Source organism: Rhinolophus sinicus, linkage group LG14, assembly GCF_036562045.2.
Source record: "Rhinolophus sinicus isolate RSC01 linkage group LG14, ASM3656204v1, whole genome shotgun sequence".
Lineage (NCBI taxonomy): Eukaryota > Metazoa > Chordata > Mammalia > Chiroptera > Rhinolophidae > Rhinolophus > Rhinolophus sinicus.
In genome coordinates, this window is record NC_133763.1 from 48,610,272 (window position 1) to 48,634,432 (window position 24,161).

General features: G+C 39.3%; 1 protein-coding gene across 5 annotated transcripts in view; it reads right to left on the bottom strand.

Moving 5' to 3' along the window:
- Positions 1 to 24,161, bottom strand: part of WARS2 (tryptophanyl tRNA synthetase 2, mitochondrial) — a 74,991-nt gene that overhangs the window by 12,974 nt on the left and 37,856 nt on the right. The window contains exons 2-4 of one of the 5 annotated variants that reach the window (XM_019730588.2): positions 23,327 to 23,584; positions 5,766 to 5,846; positions 2,836 to 2,921 (exon numbers count right to left, since the gene is read on the bottom strand). In XM_019730588.2, the coding sequence (XP_019586147.2) occupies positions 2,836 to 2,921; positions 5,766 to 5,846; positions 23,327 to 23,584 (425 nt within the window). The remainder of the gene's footprint in view (positions 1 to 2,835; positions 2,922 to 5,765; positions 5,847 to 23,326; positions 23,585 to 24,161) is intronic. The other 4 variants (XM_074318609.1, XM_074318611.1, XM_019730589.2 and 1 more) reach the window with 4 other exon arrangements.

Below are 24,161 nucleotides of genomic sequence, written 5' to 3' on the forward strand. Positions count from 1 at the left end.
GTGCAGCAGCTAATACGGTGCCTGGCAAACAATTTTCACCACATGTTAATTTCTCCTTCCTCTTCCCCTCAGTCCATGCATAGTGCCTTTTTCTGAAGTAGAGGCATCACAGGTACTTAACAAAGTGCCCCCGCTCTGTGTATGTGTGTAGAGAGAGAAAGTGAGAGAGAAATATTTACTGTATAGTCAACTATTTGAAATTATTCAAAAAAATAATGCAGATGCAAACTAAAAATTATGAATGCTTGCTATTTCTGAGTATTAAAATTTTGTCTCTCTTCAAATATCTGCTATTTTATTATATTCTCAAGCTGAAGATGGTCTCAGTTCTCCATTTCTGGATTCTTTACCAAGTTCCTCCAGAACAATTACATAAATCTTTCATACACTCTTCCATTCCCTTCCTTCAAGCTCATTCTCCAGTACACCACGTACCACTCTATGCTGATTCTGACAAAATCAAACACTAAATCTATACTTGGCCTACATCAGCATTTTATGAAGAGGCCATATATAAATTTACTGGTAGGAGAAAATACAAATTTTTTATCTATCTATCTATCTATCTATCTATCTATCTATCTATCTATCTATCTTTCTATCCATCCATCCATCACATTTGTGTGTTTTTTTGTGTCTGTCTCTATTTATAATGTAAATATTCATATACATTCTGGCTATGACCTTTTTCAAAATCCAGAACTACCTGAACCAAAACCAAACAAAAAATACCCCCAAGTGCATGAGCACTGGTACAGAGAAAACAACATGCAGCCTAAAAATCGGACCTGAGTTTGAGTCCTGCCTCTGCGACTTATTATCAAGCAATTAGGAATTCTTAAACTTGGGAGGGAGCATAAGGAAACCGATGAGAAGTGTGTGTTAACAGAATAAATGCTGTGGGGAAACCAGAGCTGGTTTTGTTGTACTTGTCTGCACGCTCTGTAGTGGTCCAAAGGACACCCATGCCCAGGAAACGTGGACTATGTGTGGTGTGACAACAGTTCCCCTGGGAGCAGTCTGAAGGAAGAAGGCAGGAGAAAACAGCGCAAAGGAACAGTCTATGAGCCGAGCAGGTTCTAGTTCAAGTTTACTCTTTTTCACAGCCTTGAGCTCAGAGGATTCTCCCATTACAGTTCTTGAATTGTTAAGGAAATGTACCATGCTTACGTGCCTCTATATCCTGGGGCTAAAAAAAATCTCAGCCTTTTACTCTATAACGAAATTGCCCTTGAAAATGAAATTAGATAGAAGATTGTTGTTGTCAAAGACATAATTATCACCAGTCATAACCAAGGGACAGAAGGCAGGCACAGCACTGGCTGGCCCATGTTTCTCTCAAATCCTTTAATAATCCTGTGCAAGATAATTATTATACCCATTTTACAAGCAAGAGCAATCAAGGTTCTTTACAGAACCTTTCTAAGTAAATATGCTACATGGCTGGGAAATAGATTATCAGATCTTTATTAGACTTTCACTTACTACTCCTGGGGAAAAGTATTCTAGACTTCCCAGGATAAGTCAAAAGTCACCTATAATAAATAATAAATGCTATCAGAGTCTAGCATTCAAGTTAGAACAACCAACAGACACATAATCTTTATATATAAGTTTTAACCATAATTAATTATGGCCTGCATATAATATTGGATATTCCTTATTTGTAAAGCTACGCAGTTACTCTTCTGGCTGTTCTCATCATAACTGCACAAGGACTCTGGGGTCATGCCACAAGGTACATATATTGTCCTCTCCATGCTATTGTCACATGTACGTGCAAAGAATTCGAGTTCTCCTAGGGAAGACTCACTTACAGGATCAAGGCCTTAGGGATGTGGTGAAAAAAGACTAATGGAATTTCTCTTTCCTCAGAAGCTTTCACAGTAGCAAGGCTTGGCCAGGTGTGAATTATGATCTAGAAGCTGATGTGGGGATAACAGAGAAGAATCAGGAGAGGGAAGGGGCCAGAAGACGGGACAAGCAGTACGGAGAGTACAGGGTCGGCATCCTCTGGCTGTATATCCTTGAGACCTGTAAGTGGCAGCAGTAGCTGACTAGAGGATTATGGGTCTAGGAAAAGGGAGGACACCCTACATTATATAGAAAAACTTGCTCTCCACCTGCAGGTCCAGTATAGTAGCCAGTAGCCACAGGTAGCTGTTAAAATTTAAATGAATGAAAATTAAATACAATTTACAATTCAGTTCCTCTGTCAACATTTCAAGGGCTCAATAGCCACGTGTGGCCAGTAGCTGAGGTCTTGGACAGCACGGATATGTTTCCATAATTGCAGGCAAGTTCTGTTCAACAGCATTGCTTTAGAATATAGACCCTATGACAAATCAACATTTAAAACTCTTGGAGTTGAATTATTCCTGGGGAAGAATGTATTGCACAGTGGTTAAGAGCACAAATTCTGTATGTAAACCTTCTAGACTCCAATCTTGGGTTCAAATTTTGCTAGTTCCATGACTCTGGGCAAGTTACTCATCACTCTGGGCCTCAGTTCCCTCATCTGTAAAATGGGGATGATAAGAGTCTAGCTTTTGATAAGGTTCTTGTGAGGATTGAATGCGTTCTTGTATGTAAAGCACTTATAACGTCTCCGGCACATGATGGCTATTTAAGCATTAGCACTCAACGTTATCACTGTCACACTGGAAATTCCCTCAATAATTGAGTACCTATTACTGGGGAATAGAGGCAAACTGATACCTGCGTCTGATCCTTTCTACGTTCCCCTTCCCCATGGACCCAATCTTTCTGGGACAGGTTAAAACACCCTCTCATCAGCATGAGTGTGGATAAGACGGGGTAAACTCTGCTCCTTACTTGTACAACAGCACGTCAGCTGCCTGGAGCACTGGGTACGTGAGTAAACCCACAGTTCCATCGTGCTTCTGCTTGGCAGTCTTTGCCTGTGGGGGTGAAAAGAGAGGAGAGAAAGAAATCTGACGTGAACCTAATTATACTGCTAAATTAAGAAATCCTTAAAGCAAGCAAAGGGTAATCTGAATCCACCTGTCATAACATTACGTCTCAGTTCCTTTTTAGCAATTCTAGCCATTTTGTAGTTGGCTCGCCTTCACGCTCCAGGCTTAGGCGAGTCCAGTTCACCGCTGCCCCGCTAAAGCACTGCCACTACGTTTATTCATTTTATCAAAGCAAGGGTGCAAGAGTTTTCAAGGTTCCAAATAAGATGCAGTCTAGATTTCACAGGTAAGGTCAGAAAATGTCATGAAATTAAATCTCTATAAATTAACATGAGTTAACATCAAACTGCTTATTGTTTATCTGGGAACACCTCCCCGAAAGTCTCACAACATGTTGTTGACCAAACGGGAATGTTCCCTCAAAATCACACTTAAGAAAACAAAAAAACAAAAATCATGGCATTTGGAAAAATGAAACAGAGAAATTTTAATCTACCCATGGTGATTATCTGTATTGATCTTTAGGTGCTAAAGCAGTGAGAGTAAAGCAATTCCAATACACAGGACAGGTTGTATAGACCAAAATATTACCTTAATGGGGAAGCTGATGGAAACACCGGAGGTGACATTAGAAATATTTAATGTCACCTATTGTGACAACTATAAACTACTAGTGTGTATCCACTCAGTATGAACCCTAGTGGTACCCAGTACCCTGCTGTGGTTAAACGGTGCTGATGCGTCATTTGTTCTCTGAGCAGAGTTACTTATTAGCAGGGAACAACTCTGTGTTCCCTGATAATTGCTTCTAAGGTCTAGGGATCTCATTGCTTATAAAATGAGAAATAGACATTTTGTCACGTAGATAAATCTCATGTGTCTATTTAATATGAATTACTTCCCAGAGGCCCAATTATTTCTGAATGAACTGAACAACTGATTTCATGAACTTGCATGATCCCAGGACCAAACTCATGGGCTCACATCACGTGTCTCCCACCAACGTGCAGACACACCCTTTGAGTGCGGGTCTGAAGAGCAGCCATTTCTCTCTTTCATCGTCTTACTGTCATCGTTTCATAACTGAGTTGCAGACTTCACTTTTCTGGTTACTTCCAGTAGTTTCTGGGTTTTGGCAGTTAATGCTATAGGCCATTTAAAGGAAATGTGAAAAGTTCGAACATACAATCCCTTCAGTACCTTTCCTTATGACAATGTCCATGAGCAAGGCCAGTTCGCAATGATCACTGGGTAAAGATAATGACAGTTTAATTTGGCAATGAGCAAATGGGAAAACAACCCAATTTTTACAAATTGCTACTGCGTTCAATTTGTAGTGTTTTTTTTTACATCAGAATACTGAATCTTGAAATTACCAAGAAAAGGGAAAGATGTGGAGAACACTAACATTTATTGAGGGCTATTACGTACCGCAAATGCCTTCCATCTCTGTTAGCTCATTAATCCTCCAGATGACTCTGAGCCCTGACCCCACCTTTCTATCCCACTGTCCTGCCGCTCACTGCCCCAATCAAAACCAAGGTGCTCTTAGATCCTTCCCTAGCACTAGAACCCCTCCTCTTCCACCTCCACACTTTCTGATGACTTGTTTAATGGTCTCTTCCCAAAAAGACTTGCAAGCCTCATGACAGGGGCTGCATCCTTCTGTCTTTGCTGACTGCTGTATACCTCCAGCGCCTTGCGTGATGGGAGACTCACAGAAGGCATCACCAGTTTTTGTTAATGAAGAAATGACCAGACGAGGCAGTAACACTCTCTAGGATAAGGCTGGCATTGGAAATCCATGTTTCTGCCACAAATAAGAAATTACGGGCTAGTGGGAAGGCATCTCTAGAATATCAGTGCATTCACACGTCACGTGTTGATGGCCCGTCCTTAGACACTACTTTTAAGTAGGAACATTTCTCATGAAATTAGTATTCAATTCTTATAAAAAGGATTTCAGTAGTCAACTGAGTGTTAGAGTACTGTGATAAAATGAGAAGGTTTTGCCTAAAACAAAAATATGGTAGAGAATATGACAAAAAGGTGTTTGTGATTCCTGGCAGGTAATGATTTTGTAGCATCACCAATACCTCTTACTGAGGCTCTGTCTGCCTCTGCAACATATGCAAAGGCTTCTGAACCAGCTTTTGAGAAAGCCAACGGCCCTGAAAATATGCTGGAAAGAAGCTGAAAACTGAAATTAATGTTGACGTAGTTGGGGGCTACCTACCCTTGGGTTATCCAATTGTAAAAAATGGAAGCAAAGTACTATGAATTATCCAATTTACCTTTTGCAGTCAAACGTCTAAGAAAAAGTACAGTCTTAATTCTTCTGTGGGTTTGAACTGTTGCCTGGATTCAACTTTATAAATAAATAAAATATGTTGTCTCTTCTCCCCACAATGAAAACATTCTTGCCTGATTTGCCAGTTAATTCCAGTGGCGTTGGGACAACTTCAGAGTCCAGTAATCCAGAAATTGTGACTATGTGTTAAGTAGAATGTGGTAGCTTCAAAGTCATTACCAAGTCTATCCAGTGTCACTCTGATTCAACCACACGCAGATAAAATCAAATACTAAATTGGATATTTTTATCCAGTTTTTACGTTCAAAGGAATCTTAACCCTTTAACTTTCTGTTTAATACCCTGAGGCAGAGAGTTTAAAGATAGTTCTTTCAGCCACCAGTGAACAGCAGACCAGGAATGGCAATAAACTCGGGATTCCCAGAACCTACCACAAAAATAAACAGAGAGGGAAAAGAGTAGCTGTAATGAGAACCTTGAACTTCTTTCTGCTTATTAATCAGATCACTGGCATTTACCTTCCACTGGTGTAAGTGTTGTAATCGGGGTAGTCTGACCATGCAGGTAAGGATCCAACTTAACTGGGTGTGTTCAGACACCTAAAGAAATACAGTAGAACATTAACAAAGATGGTCAGTGTTTTCCTGCATATTTGACAAAAACTAAATAGATAACAGGTATTACTTTAAAGGGCTGAAAATATCCCAAATCAAGGTAATTTAAAAAAGGGCAGATGAAGGGGACTGATTCACAATGCATAGAATATTAGGTGAAGAAGAAATCTTCAAAACTAACCAATACGATTACTAGTCTAGTGTTTAAATCCTCTTTACGACATCCTTAGCAAGCAGCTGACCACAGTGTTACAAAAGCTTCAGGGAGAGGATTTCATTATGTTCTGACACATCTATTCCATCTTTAAAAAGCCAAGATTATTAAGAAAACACACACACACACACACACACACACACACAGACATTCAAATCCGTCTAAATAACTGCTAAATATATGAAAAGCAGCTTTAAATACCTTACATGTAAATGGCAGAGAAAGGTACTGAACTTAAAGTTAAAGACTGAATCTTTTAGACCGAGAATAATTTGAAATTCAGGAATCACTTTATCATCCTAAAGGGTGTTTTAATATGTTTCTAGTTGTCCCTCCTTCTCTTTTCTTTTTCTTCTCCTTCCTTTTTATTCTCTTAAAAAGAAGCTGTCTAGTCAACAAGAAAATATAACCTTTTCCCAATTTGTTTTCTTCTTAACCAAATGTAATCAAGTAAGCAAACCTGGCAACAATTGGGATGATTCTTGGGCCTAAGCCAGGTTCTAACCGATGACCTGGAATTTAAGGCCTATGCGTCTTGTTTCTGGACCCTGGGGAGTCCGAGCCCTTCATCCATTGTGGCTTTATTTGTGTCCATATGATTTCCTTAAAAAGCAGAGACTGTTGCCAACTCTGAAAAGTGGCCCCAAATGTGTTCTTTGTGGGTTTTACAAAACGAACATAAAGGAATGGAGCTGAACCAGCCCAGGCCTATTTTACGAGCAAGGAATCCCCATCTGGCCTAAGATAGTTTCTCATTTTTTTCCTCAAGTCATGGAGGGGGAAGAGTTGTTTTTCACGTGTTTGACAAGGAGTCACTTTTAATGTTTCACAAGCCGCTGGGCTACATCTGTCCTCCTTCTTCCAAGAGGCATTTGGGTTTCATTGAGGGCAGTGATTTTGACAGCACTGTCCATGCAAATTGCTAACTGCTGCTGTAAACAAACAGCTATCAGATAAAAACAGTAATCCTGGATGGAAGTAAGTGGATTATTGCTTCTAATCAGCAAGCAAAACACATTCCCATTAGAACTAATAAAACAAGAACTGGGTTTTGACAACTAGAAGTAGGAGGGGATTTTTTTTTCTTTTCTTTTTTTTTATCTTCTTTACTGAACTGGGGAAAGGAATGACAACAGAAAATAATCATGGTCATGTGGAAAGAGACCAGATGACTCCTTCTCTTCAGCTCGGGCTCATGTGCCCAGCTTTGGGGACATGCAAAAAGCTGGCATCAGGTCTCCACAAAGTCAAGCGTTTTCCGTAGAGTAGCTTTTTATTTGGACATATGGAATGAGACTGAGTTAATATTCTGCAGAGATCTTCCTGGTGTTTCCAAAGAAGGGGGCATAAAATTAACCCAATTTATTCTTATACAGAAAAAAAGGAGGTCAAAGGCAGTTAATTTTCACAACTTATCATTACTAATAATATAAGAAGGGTAGTACACTTCAGGATTTGGTTCTCTTAATGTACTCATATTAATGACAACTGCTTTCTATCCGGAAAAAAAGTGAAAATAGTATTTAAATACAGTATATTCTGAGTTACGTTGTGAAATCACAAACAGCATAACAATCTGATCTGTGTTAGCTGCAGAAAAACAAAAGATGGAACAATACGGTGGCCTGTTGCATAACCACAAACAAGTCAGCAGTGACTGAAGAATTCTGATGCATCTAATAGTAACAGTAAGGATATGCCTATTTGTCATTTGCAACAGTTTTGTCTGTCTTGTTCATCGCCGTAAAACCACAGTCTGGCACGCTGTAGGTGCTCAATAAATACTCATATTTGTTGAATGTATGAACAGTATCAAAGGCTGCAGACAGGATGGTTGGAACCAAAAAGAATCCATTAGATGTAGCTACGGATTTGTTGGTAACCGAGGCAAAAGTATATTCAGGTGCAGTGACTGGGATGGAAGCTAAATTATCGGGGGTGGAGTTGAAGTGCGACTAGAAGGCAGGAGATGAAGACAGATGAACAAGAAGAATAGCAGAGTACTTATGAGCTCTGTCTTTGGAGTGAGGCTGCCTGGATTTGAATGCTAGTTCTGCCACTTAATAGCTAGGTGACTCTGAGTAAGGGACTTATCCTCTCTGTGCCTCAGTTTCATTTCTAAAATGAGGTTAACACTAGTATCCACCCAACAGTGCTTAGAACAGTATCGAGCACACGGTAAGGGGTCAACAAAAGGTAGTTACTATTGTGGATAAGTTTTAGGGAGACTTTTGTTTTAACTTTTTATTTTGAGATAATTATAGATTCACATAGAGTTTAAAGAAATAATATAGACAGATAAAGTCTACTCTTCACCCATTTTCCCCAATGGCAACATCTTGCATAACTATCGTTCAATATCACAACCAAGAAAATGAATTTGACACAGTCCATCCACCCTATTTAGATTTCATCAGTTTTATATGCACTCGTTGCGTGGGTATATTTAGTTCTATGCAATTTTATCACATGTGTAAAAAAAATTTTTTTTAAGGGAGGCTAGAGATGGCAATAACGGGTTAGAGAACAAAAATTTTGTTTTGCTTTTTAAGGTGGGATAGACCTACTCTCTGAAACATCTTTCACTGAAACAAGAGGAGGGGAAACAAATAAGGATGAGGTTATATCTGTGGGATGGGAGTGCAGAGCGGAAAGTCAGAGGACTTCACATATAATGGGCTCTATTATCTCTGAAAATAGAAGACAGGGTGATTAGAAACAAATGGGGTAAGAAATATACTCAACAGAATTGCTGGGTTTGATAGCAAAGAACAAAAGATCTTCTGGAATAGAGTTATATGAGGCTTGATGTTTCATGGATGTTTCTGTGAATTAAAGAGGGCAATCATTTGTAACATACATTTTGGGGAAACGCTGATATTCTTCAAGGTAGACTAACACCTTCTGCCTAAATAATAGGTCTTTTAAAAATTTTGCAGGAAAAAAATGAAATTGATTGCATCTTTAACTTTCTTCAGGAAGGATTTTTAACAGGATCCAGTAAGTACTATACATAAAGTAAAAAAAAAAATCGGGGTAAATTAAACTACATTAAAATCAGTAACTTCTCTTTGTCAAACACTACTATTTATAGAGGGAAAAGGCACGTCACAGAGTGGGAGGACGTATGTGCAAACCTCCATAGGATATATTGCTATACAGAATATGCAAAGAACTCCTACAAACTGATAAGAAGAAAAAGCCGCTCTCCCTATGAAAATCGGTCAAATGCATTACATGCAAATTAAAGTCATACTGTGATACCACTACACATGCATCAGAATGATTGAAGTGAGAAAGCCCAATCACGCCACCTATGGCAAGGATACTGACTAAATAAGTCTCTTATACATTGCTGTGTCATGTAAACCGGTAGTGTACCAACTTTGAAAACTATTTCCACTGACAACATTCATATCACACCTGACCGAGGTAGTCCATTTCTAGGTATATATCTAACAGGAATGTGTATACGTGTCATTGTTCACAAAAATATATGTGCAAGAATATAATGTAACAGCCCCACACTGTAAGCAACCCAAATGTCCACCTATGCAGGATGGATAAACTATGATATTCATACAATGGAATGAGGATGAACGAACAATTCCATTCAACAACATGAGTTGATCTCACAAGTGCAATGGTGAGTGAAAGAAGTCATACACAAAAGAGTGTGTGCTAAATAATTCAAGTTATATTCAGTTTAAAGTATGTTATCTTCGGGGAGGGATGGTTAGTGACTGGAAAGAGGCACAAAGAGCATTGTGGGTACGAGTCACATGGGTGTGTTCAGTTGTTTGCAGAAATAGGTAAACGGCTAGTACATCTGACAATGTTGGGCCCTGAATAAAATACAATCAAAAGCTTCTTGGTGTTTAAAACAAGGTGGAGGGACTTCAGGGATAGCAGCATAATAACCTCTGAAAAATCTGCTCCTTCATAAAAGCAACAAGAACACTAGCAAAAAATGGTCAAAGTCAACTTTTACAGAACTCTGGAACATTAACCTGCGCTGGCAATAGAATATTTAAGAAAAACATCTGAATCTCAGTAACAACAGAGAGCTTCGTGGCATTCTGACTGACCTGCTCCCATCAGCCTGTGGTAGCCATGGTAACCAGCAGCGTCGCCGCCCGTGGACAGGGAAGATTGGGTTTGAGGCGTCTCAAAAGGGCCCATCCCCAGAGAACTGTCGCTATCTCGACCTGTCTGATAGCTCCCTGGAAAAGCCCCATGCAGTGTCGTTATCTCACCTGACTTAAAGCTCATTCAGTGGGGAAAAGCCAGCTCCCTAGGACATTTTTCAGAAATAATCAGCCGCAAAGAATTATGACAGCTGCCTGAGGTGCTGATACCAGCAGGAGAAAACAAGAGGCTGGCCAAAAAACTTAAAGGGAAAAGCTGTGACATGATATGGCCATCGGGTGCTTTGAAAACACCTGACATACTCCCGGGCATCTAACAGGCCACGAACGTGCAGGGCTATGACACATCCAGGAAGAGCCTGAGAAGAGCCTCATCTCTCTCCTCTGGCTCCCCTGAGGCCCCATGTCAGCCCCTCAGCCGGGGGTTGAAAGTACAGGATCAAGGCATTTAGAAATTTCTGTTCCATCAGTACCTGAGCACTAAGCTACCCCAGCAGAGACAGCAGTGGCCAGACAGGACAAAGCACACCGACTTTCCAGAACTGCTGCAGAAGTCACTAAACAAACACGCAGCACCCACAAACATGAACCCCAGGTGTGGGGGTATTTTCATCAGGGAATTCTAACAAACATTTTTTAAAAATCAATTCTTCACAATCTCTTCCGGACCATAAGAGAGGGCACACTTTCCTCCTTATTCCAGGAGGCCAGTATGATCTTAATACCAAAAGCAGGCAAAGACTTCACAATAAAAGAAAACTACAGACCAACACCCCCTGTGAATGAATACAGATACAAAAATCCTCAACAAAATACTAGCAAATGAATCCAGCAACATATATAAAGAATTACATAACATGATCAAGTGGGATTTATTCCAGAAATGCAAGCTTGGTTTAATAGCCAAAAATCACTCCAGGTAAACAGCAAGGAACCGAGAATAAAGATTGAGAGAGAGAGGAAAAAAATCAATCACTGTAATACAGTAATCTAGACAACATAGTACTGGAATAAGATAGAATATATGGATCAATGAAACAGAATTTAAAGTCCAGACATAAATCCATACATTTTCAACAAGGGTGCCAAGACTATTCAGTGGGGGAAACAATAGTCTTTTCAACATAATATGCTGGGACGACTGACTATCTACATGATGTATATACATGCAAAAGAATGATGTTGGATTCCTACCTCATAGCATATGTAAAAATTAACTCAAAATGGATCACAGACCTAAATGTAACAGCCGAAACTATAAAACGCTTAGAAAAAAACATAGGAGTAAATCTCCACAACGTTGGGTTAAGCAAAGGTTTGTTAAATGTGACAACAAAAGCAGAAGCAAAAACAACACCAAAATAGATTCATCTTTGTCAAAGTTTTAAAAATTTTGTGTTTCAAAGGATATCATCAAGAAAGTGAAAGATAGTTCAAAAAGTATGAGAGAGATTGCAAGTCATATAGCTGACAAAGAGCTTATATCCAGGATATATAAAGAGCTCTTACAACTCAACCATAAAAAGATAAGCCAGTTAAAAATAGGCAAAGGATTTGAAAAGACATTTCTCCAAAAAAGATGGATAAATGACCAATAAGCATAGAAAAGATGCTCAACATCCGTAGTCATTAGGGAAATGCAATTCAAAACCACACGGAGATACCACTTCACACCCACTACGATAGTTACACTAAAAAAAAAGACAGACAACAACAGGTTTGGGGAGAGAAATGGAGAATTTCGAATCCTTACGCATTGGTGGTGGAACTCCCATACACAACAGGATAGATGCTTTCAAAACAGTTTAACGTTCCTCAAGGTATTAAATATAGTTACCACATGACCCAGCAATTCCACTCCTAGGTGAATACCAAGATAAATGAAATTACATATCCATATAAAAACTTGACACAAATGTTCACAGTAGCATTTTTCATAATAGCTAAAAAGTGGAAACAACCCAAATGTCCACCAAACATGAATGGATGAACAACATGTGGCCTAGCCATACAATGGAGTATTATTCAAAAATAAAAACACAGGAAGTGTTGATAAATATTACAACCTGGATAAACGTTGAAGACTCTATGCTAACTGAAAGAAGCCAATCACAAAAGAACACCTACTGTATGATTCCATTTGTATGACGTGTTCAGAAACGGCAAACCCATACAAGACAAGGTAGATTCGAGGCTGCCAGGGAGAGGGGAGCGGGGCAATGGGAGTCACTGCCAATGGGTACAGGACTGCTTTTTGGGGTGATGAAAATGTTCTTAAATTGATGGTAGCGATGGATGCACAACTCGGTGAAATATACTAAAAGTCACTAAATTGGACACTTGAAATGAGTGAATTGTAGGATATGTGAATTATATTTCAATAAAGCAATTTAAGAAAATGATGGAGTTGGAGTTCATCACAGCTATTCTTTGACGCATCACCAATGAGTTATTCAGTGGCGATACGGATTACATAGTTCAAGCGGTCCTGGTTTTCTGGTCTTTGTCAAGATCTCTATTTTCCTCCACACGGGACGAGCCCTCCAAAATGGTTAGTGGGGAGAATGGGTTCTCATCAGTGAAGAAAGATAAGAAGACAGAGCTGCCAGTGTGTTTGGTGAGACTCCCCGTCTCACTGAAACCCATTCCGATCAGGTTGTCACCTCCACCTGTCCACTACGACCGCTCGCCACTGTTGGCAGTGAGGATGGTTCAGACACAGTCAGCATCTTAATTGACATATTTAGCAACATTTGACATAACTGACGACTTCTTTCACCATCATTCGTTTTCTTCACTTGGCTCCCAGATACTGTATTACGGTAGTGTTTCTCCCTGTCTCCATAGTTTCTCTTCTCAGTCTCTTTGAGAGGTTCCTACTCAACCCTGACTTCTTAATATCACAGGCACGCAGTTTTCAGTTCTTGTTTCTTCACTTCGATTCTCTTCTGCACTCACTCTCTGCAATTTCATCTCATCTCATGGCTTGAAATGCAGTCTGTGTAATTGATGACTTCGAAATTTGTTCACTCCAGCCGGACCTTTTCACTGAACTCCACACTCATGTATCCAATTACCTGTTCAGTATTTTTCTGTGAATATGGAATGGATATCTTCAACTCAACACATCCCAAGCCAAACTCCTGATTGCCCATCCCAAACCTGCTCTTACCCACTGCTGTCATCTCTATTGGTGGCAACTCCGTCCTTCCAGTTACTGAGGCCAAAACCTAGAGTCACTTTTCACTCTTTTTCTTTCACACTCCGTATCTAATCCATCTGCAAATCTTATTGCTTCTACCTGCAATATATATACCGGGGGTGCCAAAAATTATATATATACATGACTTGTATTCATCTTTTGTTATCGGTACATGTTGAGTATTACGGTTTTAATGCAGTTTTTTTCCTTTCTTAAAATGTGTATGCATTTTTTTGGGCACCCTCGGAGGCAAAATCGCCTCTCACCTGGATTCCTGTAATAACTTCCTAACTGGTCCCCTGACCTTCTCTCTAGCTCCTGTAGTCTATTCTTAACCCCGCAGCCAAAGTGTCCTTTTAAAATATATCTCATGTCACTTCTCTGCCCCAAATCCTGCATCACCCATTTCCTCTGAGTAAAAGTCAAAGTCCTTACAATGACCTGTCAGGTCAGGCACGATGTCCCATCAACCCTGTCACACCTGCGGTTCTAATCCTACTCCCCCTTCGGTCCCTCTGATCCAGCCATGCTGGCCTCCGGGCACCCTCCCACCTGAGGGGCTATGTTCTGGCTCCTCTTTCTGAGAGGAATTCTCTCCCCCAGATATTTACCTGGCTAACTCTCTCACCTTCAGGTTTTGCTCAAATATTACCTTATCAAGGGGGCTTACCCCTCGCCCCACACTGTTTAAAATAGCATTCTATTTTCCTCAATTCCACTCCCAATTCCCCTTATTTTTGTTTCTGTATAATCTATCACCTTCTAATATACTTTATGTCTGGCTTATTTATTATAGTTATTACTTATTTTGTGTTACCCCAATAGAGTAAGTACCATGGCGGCAAAGATTTTTGTTTTCTTCACTGACATAACATGAATACCTGGCACACCATAAGTTCTCAATAAATATTTGTTAAATAAATGCCTGAGTGAAACGAAAGGTTTATTAATAGGGGCATGTCTAAATAAAATGTGTCATATTTAGAGAATGGCATACTATACAACTAATAGAAGAACTGAGCTAGATTTATATGTATAAACATAAGTGGATCACATAAACATATTGTTGTATGAGAAAAGAAAATTGCAGAAAGTTACTACAATATGGCATCACTTAAAAATAAAAAATAAAAAAACCACACAAATAAAGATATTACATATAATTCATGGGATTATACACAAAAAAACAGGTATAAAAAATTGGCTAGATGGATACACACCAAATCCAAGATTTTGGTTAACTGGGGATAGAGAAAAGGAACTCACGGAGGAGGGGCAAAGGGAATAAGTAAGAAAAAGGATTAAGGGGGCCTTCAACTTTATAATTATTTTTTAATATGAGGAAGTCACACAAATATGACAAAACATTAACAATATTCATCCTTGGTGTTGGAAAGATGAATGTTTGTTATATTATTCTCTGTATTTAAATTTTTTCCCCAAAAAATATTCAATTAACAAAAGAATAGAGACTAGCATGGTTCCAAAAGATATAGCTGCTAAGTATCAATCAAACCCATTCAAGCAATAAGCCAGTTCAGTAAATACTGGATCAAATGTCTAAGATTCCCTCAGTGCCCCTTAGGATTTTACTATTTCCCATAAGTGTTATCTTCCCAGGAATCGGGTCCTATAAGTTTTTGTTAGGACACTTGGAAGACTGTTCAGACTCACAAATTCCCAATTATCATTTCCTCTTGGAAACTAGTGATTTCATGCTGAGTTATTTTTATTAGAGTCTTATCATGCCCATGACAAATCCCCTTAACAGGAACCTTGTTTGGAGATCTGATTTTAATTAAAAGACCTCTGCTTCAGTGATAAACTCTCATTCACTCTCTTCAACTGGTCTGCCTCCTGTCAGTATTTATGTTCAACAGTGCACATCTCTCTGTACACATCTGGATTTTTCTATACTTTTTCTTAGTCTCACACTTCCAAAGCTAAATAGCTTCCATCGGTCTGCTCCTGACTTAAAAGTCACCTCCACCTAAATTCTATTGCTTATTGTATGTATGTGTGTACATCTGTATCTTTTTATCTCTAGCATTATATCAGTCAGCTTTTTCTAGGGTATGCTGGGTAACAAATAACCCCCCCAATATAAGTGGCTTACAGCAATGGTTTCTTTCTCATTCACTCTACCTATTGGTAGTTGAAGGCTGGCTATAACTCTGCTTTATACACCTTCTCATTCCAGGACCCAAACTGAAGGAGTACCTCCTATCTGGAACATTCCATTCTAAGTTAGAAGGGAAAAGTGCAAAAGAGTTAGAACAAACATGAACAGCTATGAAAGATTCTGCTTGGGCATGGTGTACATCATGCCCACTCACTTTCTGTTGGCTAAAGCAAGTCACATGGACAAGCCCAACATCAGGGGGTAGGAATAGATGCTTCTGCTATAGGATGCACTGTCAGTTACATGGCAATGCAGGAGGACACATCATCCTCACACAGGGGGTAGCAAGCGACTGCTCAAAGGTCAGATCTGGCCTGTGGATGGTTTTTGTTCAGCCCTTGGGCTAAGAATGGTTTTTACATATTTTAGAGGTAGGAACATTTAAAAAAAAGAGAGAGAGAAGGAAAAGGCGAAAGAGGAGGAGGAGGAAGTGGGGAAGGTGAAGAAATGGTGGTGATGGCGGTGGTGACAGAGTCTGCATGTGACCTGCAAAGCCTAAAATAGTTACTATCTGTGCCTTTACAGAAAAAGGTGGCCGATCCCCATTCTTACAGAAGATAAACACAAATAATTCGGGACAATAATCTGCCACAAGCATCCCCCCAAAATTAGCTAACTTGAGGAAGGATAAGAGAGTTACCCTATAGAGAACAAGATGGCAGACAGTGTGTGTGTGTATATATATATATATAATCAAATCTATCTCTCCAGTAAGTTTTTATTTTACATTTCTATGTGGGTGTATCTGATAGCCCCAGAAATTTAGGTCCAACAAAACAATGACGTTTTTTTGGACTACATCAAAATTAAAAACTTTTGTTCATCAAAGGACACAAGCAACAAAGTGCAAAGGCAACCCACCAAATGGGAGAAAATGAAGAGCTCCTGCAACTTAAAACAAAACCACAAACAAACAAACAATCCGCTTAAAAAATTGACAAAGGACTTGAATAGACATTACTCTAGTGAAGCTATAAAAATGGCCGACAAGCAAACAAAAGGCTGCTCGACATCACTCATCATTAGGGAAACGCAAATGAAGCCACAATACCTTTCTGAATGTTTGAAATAGTTCTTAAAAGCTCCCCCAAACTTTTGACAACAAAGTGTTCTGAAAGTAATTTATTATTGAGTATAAAGTGAGGCACTGTCATTAATTCGACCTTCATCTTCCAATTCCACTCCAGCTTTAAACAAATCAAGGAGCCTGGCGTGGCCGTAGTGTGTGTGTAGTAGGACGAGAGAAAGTTAACGTTTTCGAGGTATTATACATCATAGTTCTTAAATATCCCTATTATAGACATAAAAAGGGGGTTCAGAGAGCTTGCGTAACTTGCCCAGTGTGTCACCGTGAGAAGAGGTCACAGTGAGAAACAGGCCAACTCTAGCTGGCTTCAAAGCCTGTACCATTTCCACTATTGCTCTGATATTAAAAATAAACTCTTCTTGAAAGTATGAGATAGGACCTAAGCCTGTGGTCCAGGAAGGAGGTGGTGAAAACACGACAACTTGCTCACCAAATCATACAGGAGCATAGGTCTAGCAAAGGAAGTGGTAGTACCTGAAAATGTTTTAGAGAAGAAAATAACATGAGGAGTTAGGATACCAGGGGTGCCAAAAAAATGTATTCACGTGACTTGTATTCATCTTTTGCTATCGGTATATATTATTACAATTTTAATCCAGATTTTCCTTTCTTAAAATGTGTATACATTTTTTGGGCACCTTCTGTCACATAATAATCTTCCTAGCTTCTCTTTCTTATTGATGCCAAGGGCCATTTAGATCCTTTGTATCTCCCTTGAAACTTGGGAGGTGATGCCACTTTTACAAATAGATTCCTTAAGTCCATTCATCTATTAGATGCCTCTGTCCTTGCGATTATGAGTTGAATGTGCGCCTGTTGTTGGTCATCTAACAGCTTTGAGGGTCCAAGAAATATAAGTTTGTACTCAAATATGCTTTCAAAATTACTAAGATAAGCGAAAGTTTCGGCCTCAGCGTTATACCTCTAAGATAAGAGACAACGGGTTGGGTATAATTTTTCTTTGTATACAGTGAGCCAGGACCTCAAATAGTCAGTTCCCTGGGCCTTCATGCAGAAACTGACTCCCCCATAGTCCCTTTCATGATTAGTACTGATTTTAGTTTCCTGGGAAACAAAACATGACTCTAATTAGAGAATGAGGCCACGTTCCAAAGCTGCAGATTCCATTCTCCTCCCTGGACTCTTTCGCTGGACTGTTTAGGCCCTCTGTAACACGATGTCTGATGGTCAAAACTGTCCTTTTCTCCTAGCTTTGGCAGAAAGCCATGCCGAAAGCTATGGACTCCAGCTTTTATTTTCCATCTGCAGGGTGATTCGATCGCAAGGAAAGTAACAACTAAAGATGTGGAGACACGCCCCTCAGAGAGTGCTGTGGGAATCACATTGGATCTGCACTCCAGTCTGCTGGAAATCAAAGACCATTGACTTTGGCACTGGGATGAAAACCTCTGCCAAACACACACATAGGCGGGCTTTCTCTCTCCTTTCTCCGTTCTCTCTCTCTCTCTCTCTCTCTCTCTCTCTCTCTCTCTCTCACACACACACACACACACACACACACACACACCTTTCAGAGGAGAAGCTCTGTTAAATTCCCCACATATGGCAAACATATTTTAGGGGAAGCACCATGACTAGAGGCCAGTGGGAGAGAAAGAAAAAGAAAATAATGAGAAAAATCTTCAATAAGCCTAAATTGTTCCAGTCAGACTGCTGAGAAAGAATGCGAAGGATTGGAGATGAAAATTATTGGTAAAAATCAGCATTATAACGTAGCTAAATTCTTTCCGTACTTCAAATGATTACTAGAACTTACTCTGATGTATTTATACCATTATCAGGTTATTTTGTATTCAGATGATCGGATTAACTTTTACCAATAACTCTTTAAAGCAAAAATTGGAGGGTTTTCTGGTTGTTTTGTTTTCAGAAAATTGGATAAATCAATTCTTAACGTATAAAGCAGGTAACTTAGAGATCAGCTGTAACATGATGTCTGATGGGGAACTAGTCTTTATATTTAGCTCTAAGTACTCTGCTCAATACAATGGATATCATGAAAAGAGCATACTACACAAAACAAAGGTTTTTTTCTCTAATTCACAATTTCAAAAATTCTTAATTTTACTTGTAAATAACTGTGTGTGTGTGGGAATGCAGGCATAACTAATTTTAACTGGCATTGGCTCCCAACACTTTAAGTATAATTGTTTTCTAAAATCCTTTCCATTACATATTTAACGGTCAATTAAATGCACTACAGAATTCGCAACATAAAGGAACTAACAAAAAATCTTGTGAAAATGTAAACAGCGGGTCTCTAAATTACCTGTTTTATAAGCATTGATTTATCAAATTTTCTGAAAGCACAATAACAACACAACAACAAAAACCCCTCCACTTTCTGCTTTAAAAGAGTTACGGGTAAAAGTTAATCAGATCATCTGAACACACAGTAACCTAATGATGTTAAAACGATGGCTTGATGTTCTCAGGGTCCTCATTCTGTGAGGGCTTTCTATAAGCTGAGTTTAGATTTTCACCCCGAGGGGATCAGAGAGGTGCCTACATATTTTAAGCAGAAAGTAGAGCGCGGCTAGTGTGTGGGGAATGGGCTATGCGTTTTTGAGACTGACGCAGGAGTGAAAGGGTAATTTAACTGTCCAGACAAGAAATCATGAGTCCTTGAGGTCAGCTCTGGCTTTCCACTGCTCCTCTGCCACCAGCTCCTGAAGCAAAGGCATGGTGGGGGCAGAATAAGGTTCTGCCCCATGAATATATATTCCTAAAGTGGTGCCTTAGGACGAAAGAGTCCTGGATTTGCCACCTAAAAGCTGTATGACCCCAAGTAGCTAATACCAGGCATCCCTCAGAGATGGTTCTAAATACATTTTCTAATTTACTTAATCTCTTCATACTTTAATGTATTAATCTGTGAAAGAATAGTAATGCCTAACTCATGCACTGTTTGGAGGCTTAAAAGAGAGGTCATATACATTAAAACGCTTGGTAAATCTTACACATTTCAAAAGATGAGTTTTCTAATAAACGTGACTCTCAATGTTTTTACTAGATCTAAAAAAATGCTGAGCATTTTCAGTCCCCGTCTTTTAGAGACTCCACAAGTTGACAAAAACTGTTAATTCTGGATTTTTGTATTGCAAAACATAAAATACAAACACCATAATGATTCTCTCACTTCTTAGAACACTGTAAATACGGGCCAAGTGTTTAAAATAGTAACTGTTTCAGGGAGACTAGCTTATTTGATTATACTTATACTTGAGAATGATTCTGAGAAGCAAAACTCAAAATATGCTTTCAGTTTCAAGATAAAGCATAAGGAAAACTTCCCATCATCCTCTGTGAACAACTCGAAGCGTTATGGCCATTCTAAAGGAAGGATATTTAGGCTCTCCTTTCTAGGCAGTCTGTGGGCACTAGGCAACCACAATTCTATTCAAACTATTAAAAATGGTTTTATGGGATGCTAGTATATAGCCACTAAATATCAGCTAACAGATTAGTGCAACAAAGAGAAAGCAACAAAAAAATTAAGGCTTATTGTTACGTTCAAATGAGCTAATTTTATAGCAAAGAAAAGAAAACCTGATAAGCATATCAAAGGCATTAAAAAATGAGAGTATTAAAAAAAATTAAAGTTTTCATTTTTTTAAGTGCCAAAAAATTAACTTTATGGGAAATACAACTTTATCAATACATCAAACGGCATTTAAAAAACAGAGAGAGAGAGAGACTTAAGATCCGTAATATAATGTGTGGACCTTGATTGGATCATCATTCAAACAAGCCAACAATAAAAGACATTTTGGGAGAATCAGCATAATTTGAATATGGCCTGGGTATTAGATGATAATTATCATTAACTTTGTTAAGTGTGGTTATGTAAGAAAACTTCCTTAGTTTATAGAAAGGCACACTGAAATATTTGGGGGATGAAATGCCATGATGTGTGGTATCTGCTTTAAAATACTTCAACAAGGAAACAACATCAATGAGACAAATCATAAAATGTTAGTCAGTGATGGGGGTACAGTACACTATTCTCCTTACTCTTCTATATACAGAGGGTACCAAAAAAATGTGTACACATTTTAAGAAAGGAAAAAAAACTATTAAAATTGTAATACTCAATATATACCGATAACAAAAGATGAATACAAGTCACCTTTGACGTCTGCAATGACAAGAGGTGCTCAAAGTGGTTTCCATCAGCGTCCAGACACTTCTGATGATGGCGAACTACTGCTTGAGCAACACTGACCAAAGTGTTCACTTGTATACATTTTTTTGGCACCCCTGGTATATTCAAAATTTTCTTTATTAAATATTTTAAAAAGGAAAGAGGACCCGATACAATATGCAGTCTGTCCACCGAGTTGTAATAAGGTTGGTTGCCCCGGGTGAGAAGTAAATGGCCCAGACCAAGCATGCCTTCAGGCCAGAAAGATACCTGAGGAAGGCTTTCTGGGACAAGTTGTGGATGTGGGCTGTCCAGCACTTCCCTCAGATTTTACTGGCCGGCTATCAAATTACACCCAAGGGAGATGAAGGCAGGGATGGGAGGCGTGGAATTGTAGGATAGGTGAGAGTTGTACTGAGGCCACTGAGGAAACAGTCAACACCAGTTACCTCTGCCCTCTGACCTAGACCCACAACCACTCGGGGAACCAATGAGCTCATTACAAACCCTAAAAAAAAAAAAATCAGAAAGAAGGTGATTTTATTATCCCTCACTTACAAGCCAGTTCTTACAAAGTCTCTCATATTGTGTGTTACTCTTTCAATTGCTATTTTGAACAGCAAAGTACCAGGTGGAAGAAGACACCACAATTATTCCAAACATTAGATGCGTCTGGAGGTTGCTGCCAAAAATCCTTTACAAAGGAGAAAAAAATGTATAATCTGGTAACCATCCCGGGGGGTATGAGCTCAATGTGCAAGTATTGGAAATGGTTGTAAATACGCCTTTAATTTCAAAGGTCACTTCGAAAAGCAATCTGGCCAGTGCTTACTTTACAGGGATTAGACATTTTCATCTACACGAAGTAAGGAAATAGGTACTAGGAATACAATTTTTAGAAACACTGTATAACATAAGGATCCAAAGAGAGTTGGTATCATAAATGAGTTAGGGGGAGTGAAGATGATGTACCCCGGAAAATGCATCAGGCGACTCAAAAAGTGGCTCTGATGAGACCAGTATTGTTGGAGACGGATGTGAGCAGTTGGGATAAACATTGTTTCATGAAATCTGAGAGGTAAGTTCCTTTCAGAGAGAAGGGAAGCGTGCTTCTGAGGTAGGACAACCAAAAGGGTGAGAGATCTGGGGACAACTAGTTTGAAGAAGGTGAGAGCTATCGGTAAAGGACCTGTAGGGTAAGGATGGTGCAAAAGAAATGTCTCTTGAGTATTTAAAGAGCAGTCACATGGAAGACAGAGTGGATTCGTTATGTATTTTTGAGAGAAGTAGTTAAATGAATGGAAGGAAATTATAGGGAGGCAGGTTTTGTTCAACGTAAGTACTTTTATAACCATTAGATCGGTCCAAGATTGAATTTGAAAAGTTATGTGTAAGTCAAGGCTTTCTGACCACCTGTAAGGAAGGAAATTGAAGTCAATTGCCTTTATGGTGATTTTAATGATTAGATTTTAATATTTTATCAAATTTATATCTCCAAGCTGGCAATAAGTTTAACTTGGTAACTGCATTCATTTTGTGGAGATACTCTTTTCATTTCATTTTTTTTTAAATGGTTGCTCTGTGTGAATCATTACATTAAGTTCTGTGGGTGATAAAACATACATAAAACCAATCATTATCAGAAGTTTATGATCAAGGAAGGAGACAGACACATGTACAACACACACCACACATGTATACTTGGTAACATGTGCCAAAACACGTATAACATACCAATTCCTTGGCTAGGGCTTTGTCACAAGGTTAAAGCAGCTATGTAATGAGGGTATGATCCAATTACCATTTTCATCTTCTTTGCTAGGGAATCTCTTAAGGACCCTGTCTCTCATCCAGGGTATCTGCCTGTCCAAGAGTAAACTGATTCAAACATAGTGAAGATATGAGTCAAATATTTTGGCTTTGTTCTGAAGCCTTTCTTGGCTTGGACTCAAGACACTGGACGTTGCCTTCCAATTTCCTAGCTCGTTCTCTCAAAGCTTCTCGAAAGCTATTACACAAAGAATGAACAGTGGGACTCACCCAACAGGCCTTCCAAATGCAATACCCAATAAAGCAACATGGGAGTTATGTAAAACCACCGGTCACTGAATTCTACTTTGATCCCCGGGAGATTAGGTAACAACATGAAGTCATCCATTTGAATGCGACCCAGTATAGAAAACAATTCCAGGATTGGAAGTACGAATGAGACGCAGCTTTTTGGTATATGAAGCACTATAAATTTACCAAGTAGAGTGGAGGAAACGTTGAAAATCACTACTGCATTATAATGGTACTTAATTATACAAATACAGGGAAAGCATTAACATGAAACCATCACATCTGATGAAGTCACCCTTGAACACATTTTAAAAAAAAAATCACTACGAGGAGCTTTATAGGCTCAAAATTGCCCTCAACTATTCTGACAGTGAACGTTTTCTTGGTTCTAATCTGAGACGCTGACCTGAGATTGTTGGAAAAGAACGCTCTTCTCCGGGTTTATGCCACAGGCAAGAAGAGCAGCAGTCATGTCCCAGATGCTCTGCCGGAGGACGGCCGGGTCTTGCGGGACAGTGATGGAGTGTAGATCCACGATGCTGTAGAGCACAGAGCCGTGCTCGCTCTGCAATCTCACCCAGCTCTCGATGGCGCCCAGGTAATTGCCGAGGTGGGGGATGCCAGTGGGCTGAATGCCGGAGAACACGCGCTTCACGCCGTCTTTCTGGGACAGAGGAAAACAAACCGATTTGCTTTTGAGGCAGAATCCACGAATCTTATGTTCAAGTTACCATAGCTACGACGGCTCGTCCTAGTATTTTTTAAATTGCAGTCTGCATTTATTTTGTGCCTGCTCTGTCACAGAGCAGGGACAGAAAATTATATGTAAGACGTGGGAGTTTTTTTCACTCAAAAACTTCCAAATACAAACTCACAAAGGTCTGCATCCCCAAGAGAATGCAATCTAATTGGAGACAGAGGATATGTTTATGAAAAGATAAGTAAGTATAATGTGGCAACATGACCTTGATCAGTCTGGAAAGATAGAAATAGTGGGGGACAGGCAGGAGTTCCCAAGAGGAAAAGATGACTGTGGATCTGGGGGTCAGTGAGAAAGACTTCAGACACAGAATCAAATTTCATTGGTGATTAAAGGGGCCTCTAGGGTTTTTCATGCAATTCCATTCATTTTGCCATAATATTATGGTGAACGAAGGTCATAGTATTAGGGGTAAAAGCTACTATTTACTTAATTCGATTTTCTTTAAAAATAATTGCTGATATTAGCAATATTATATAAT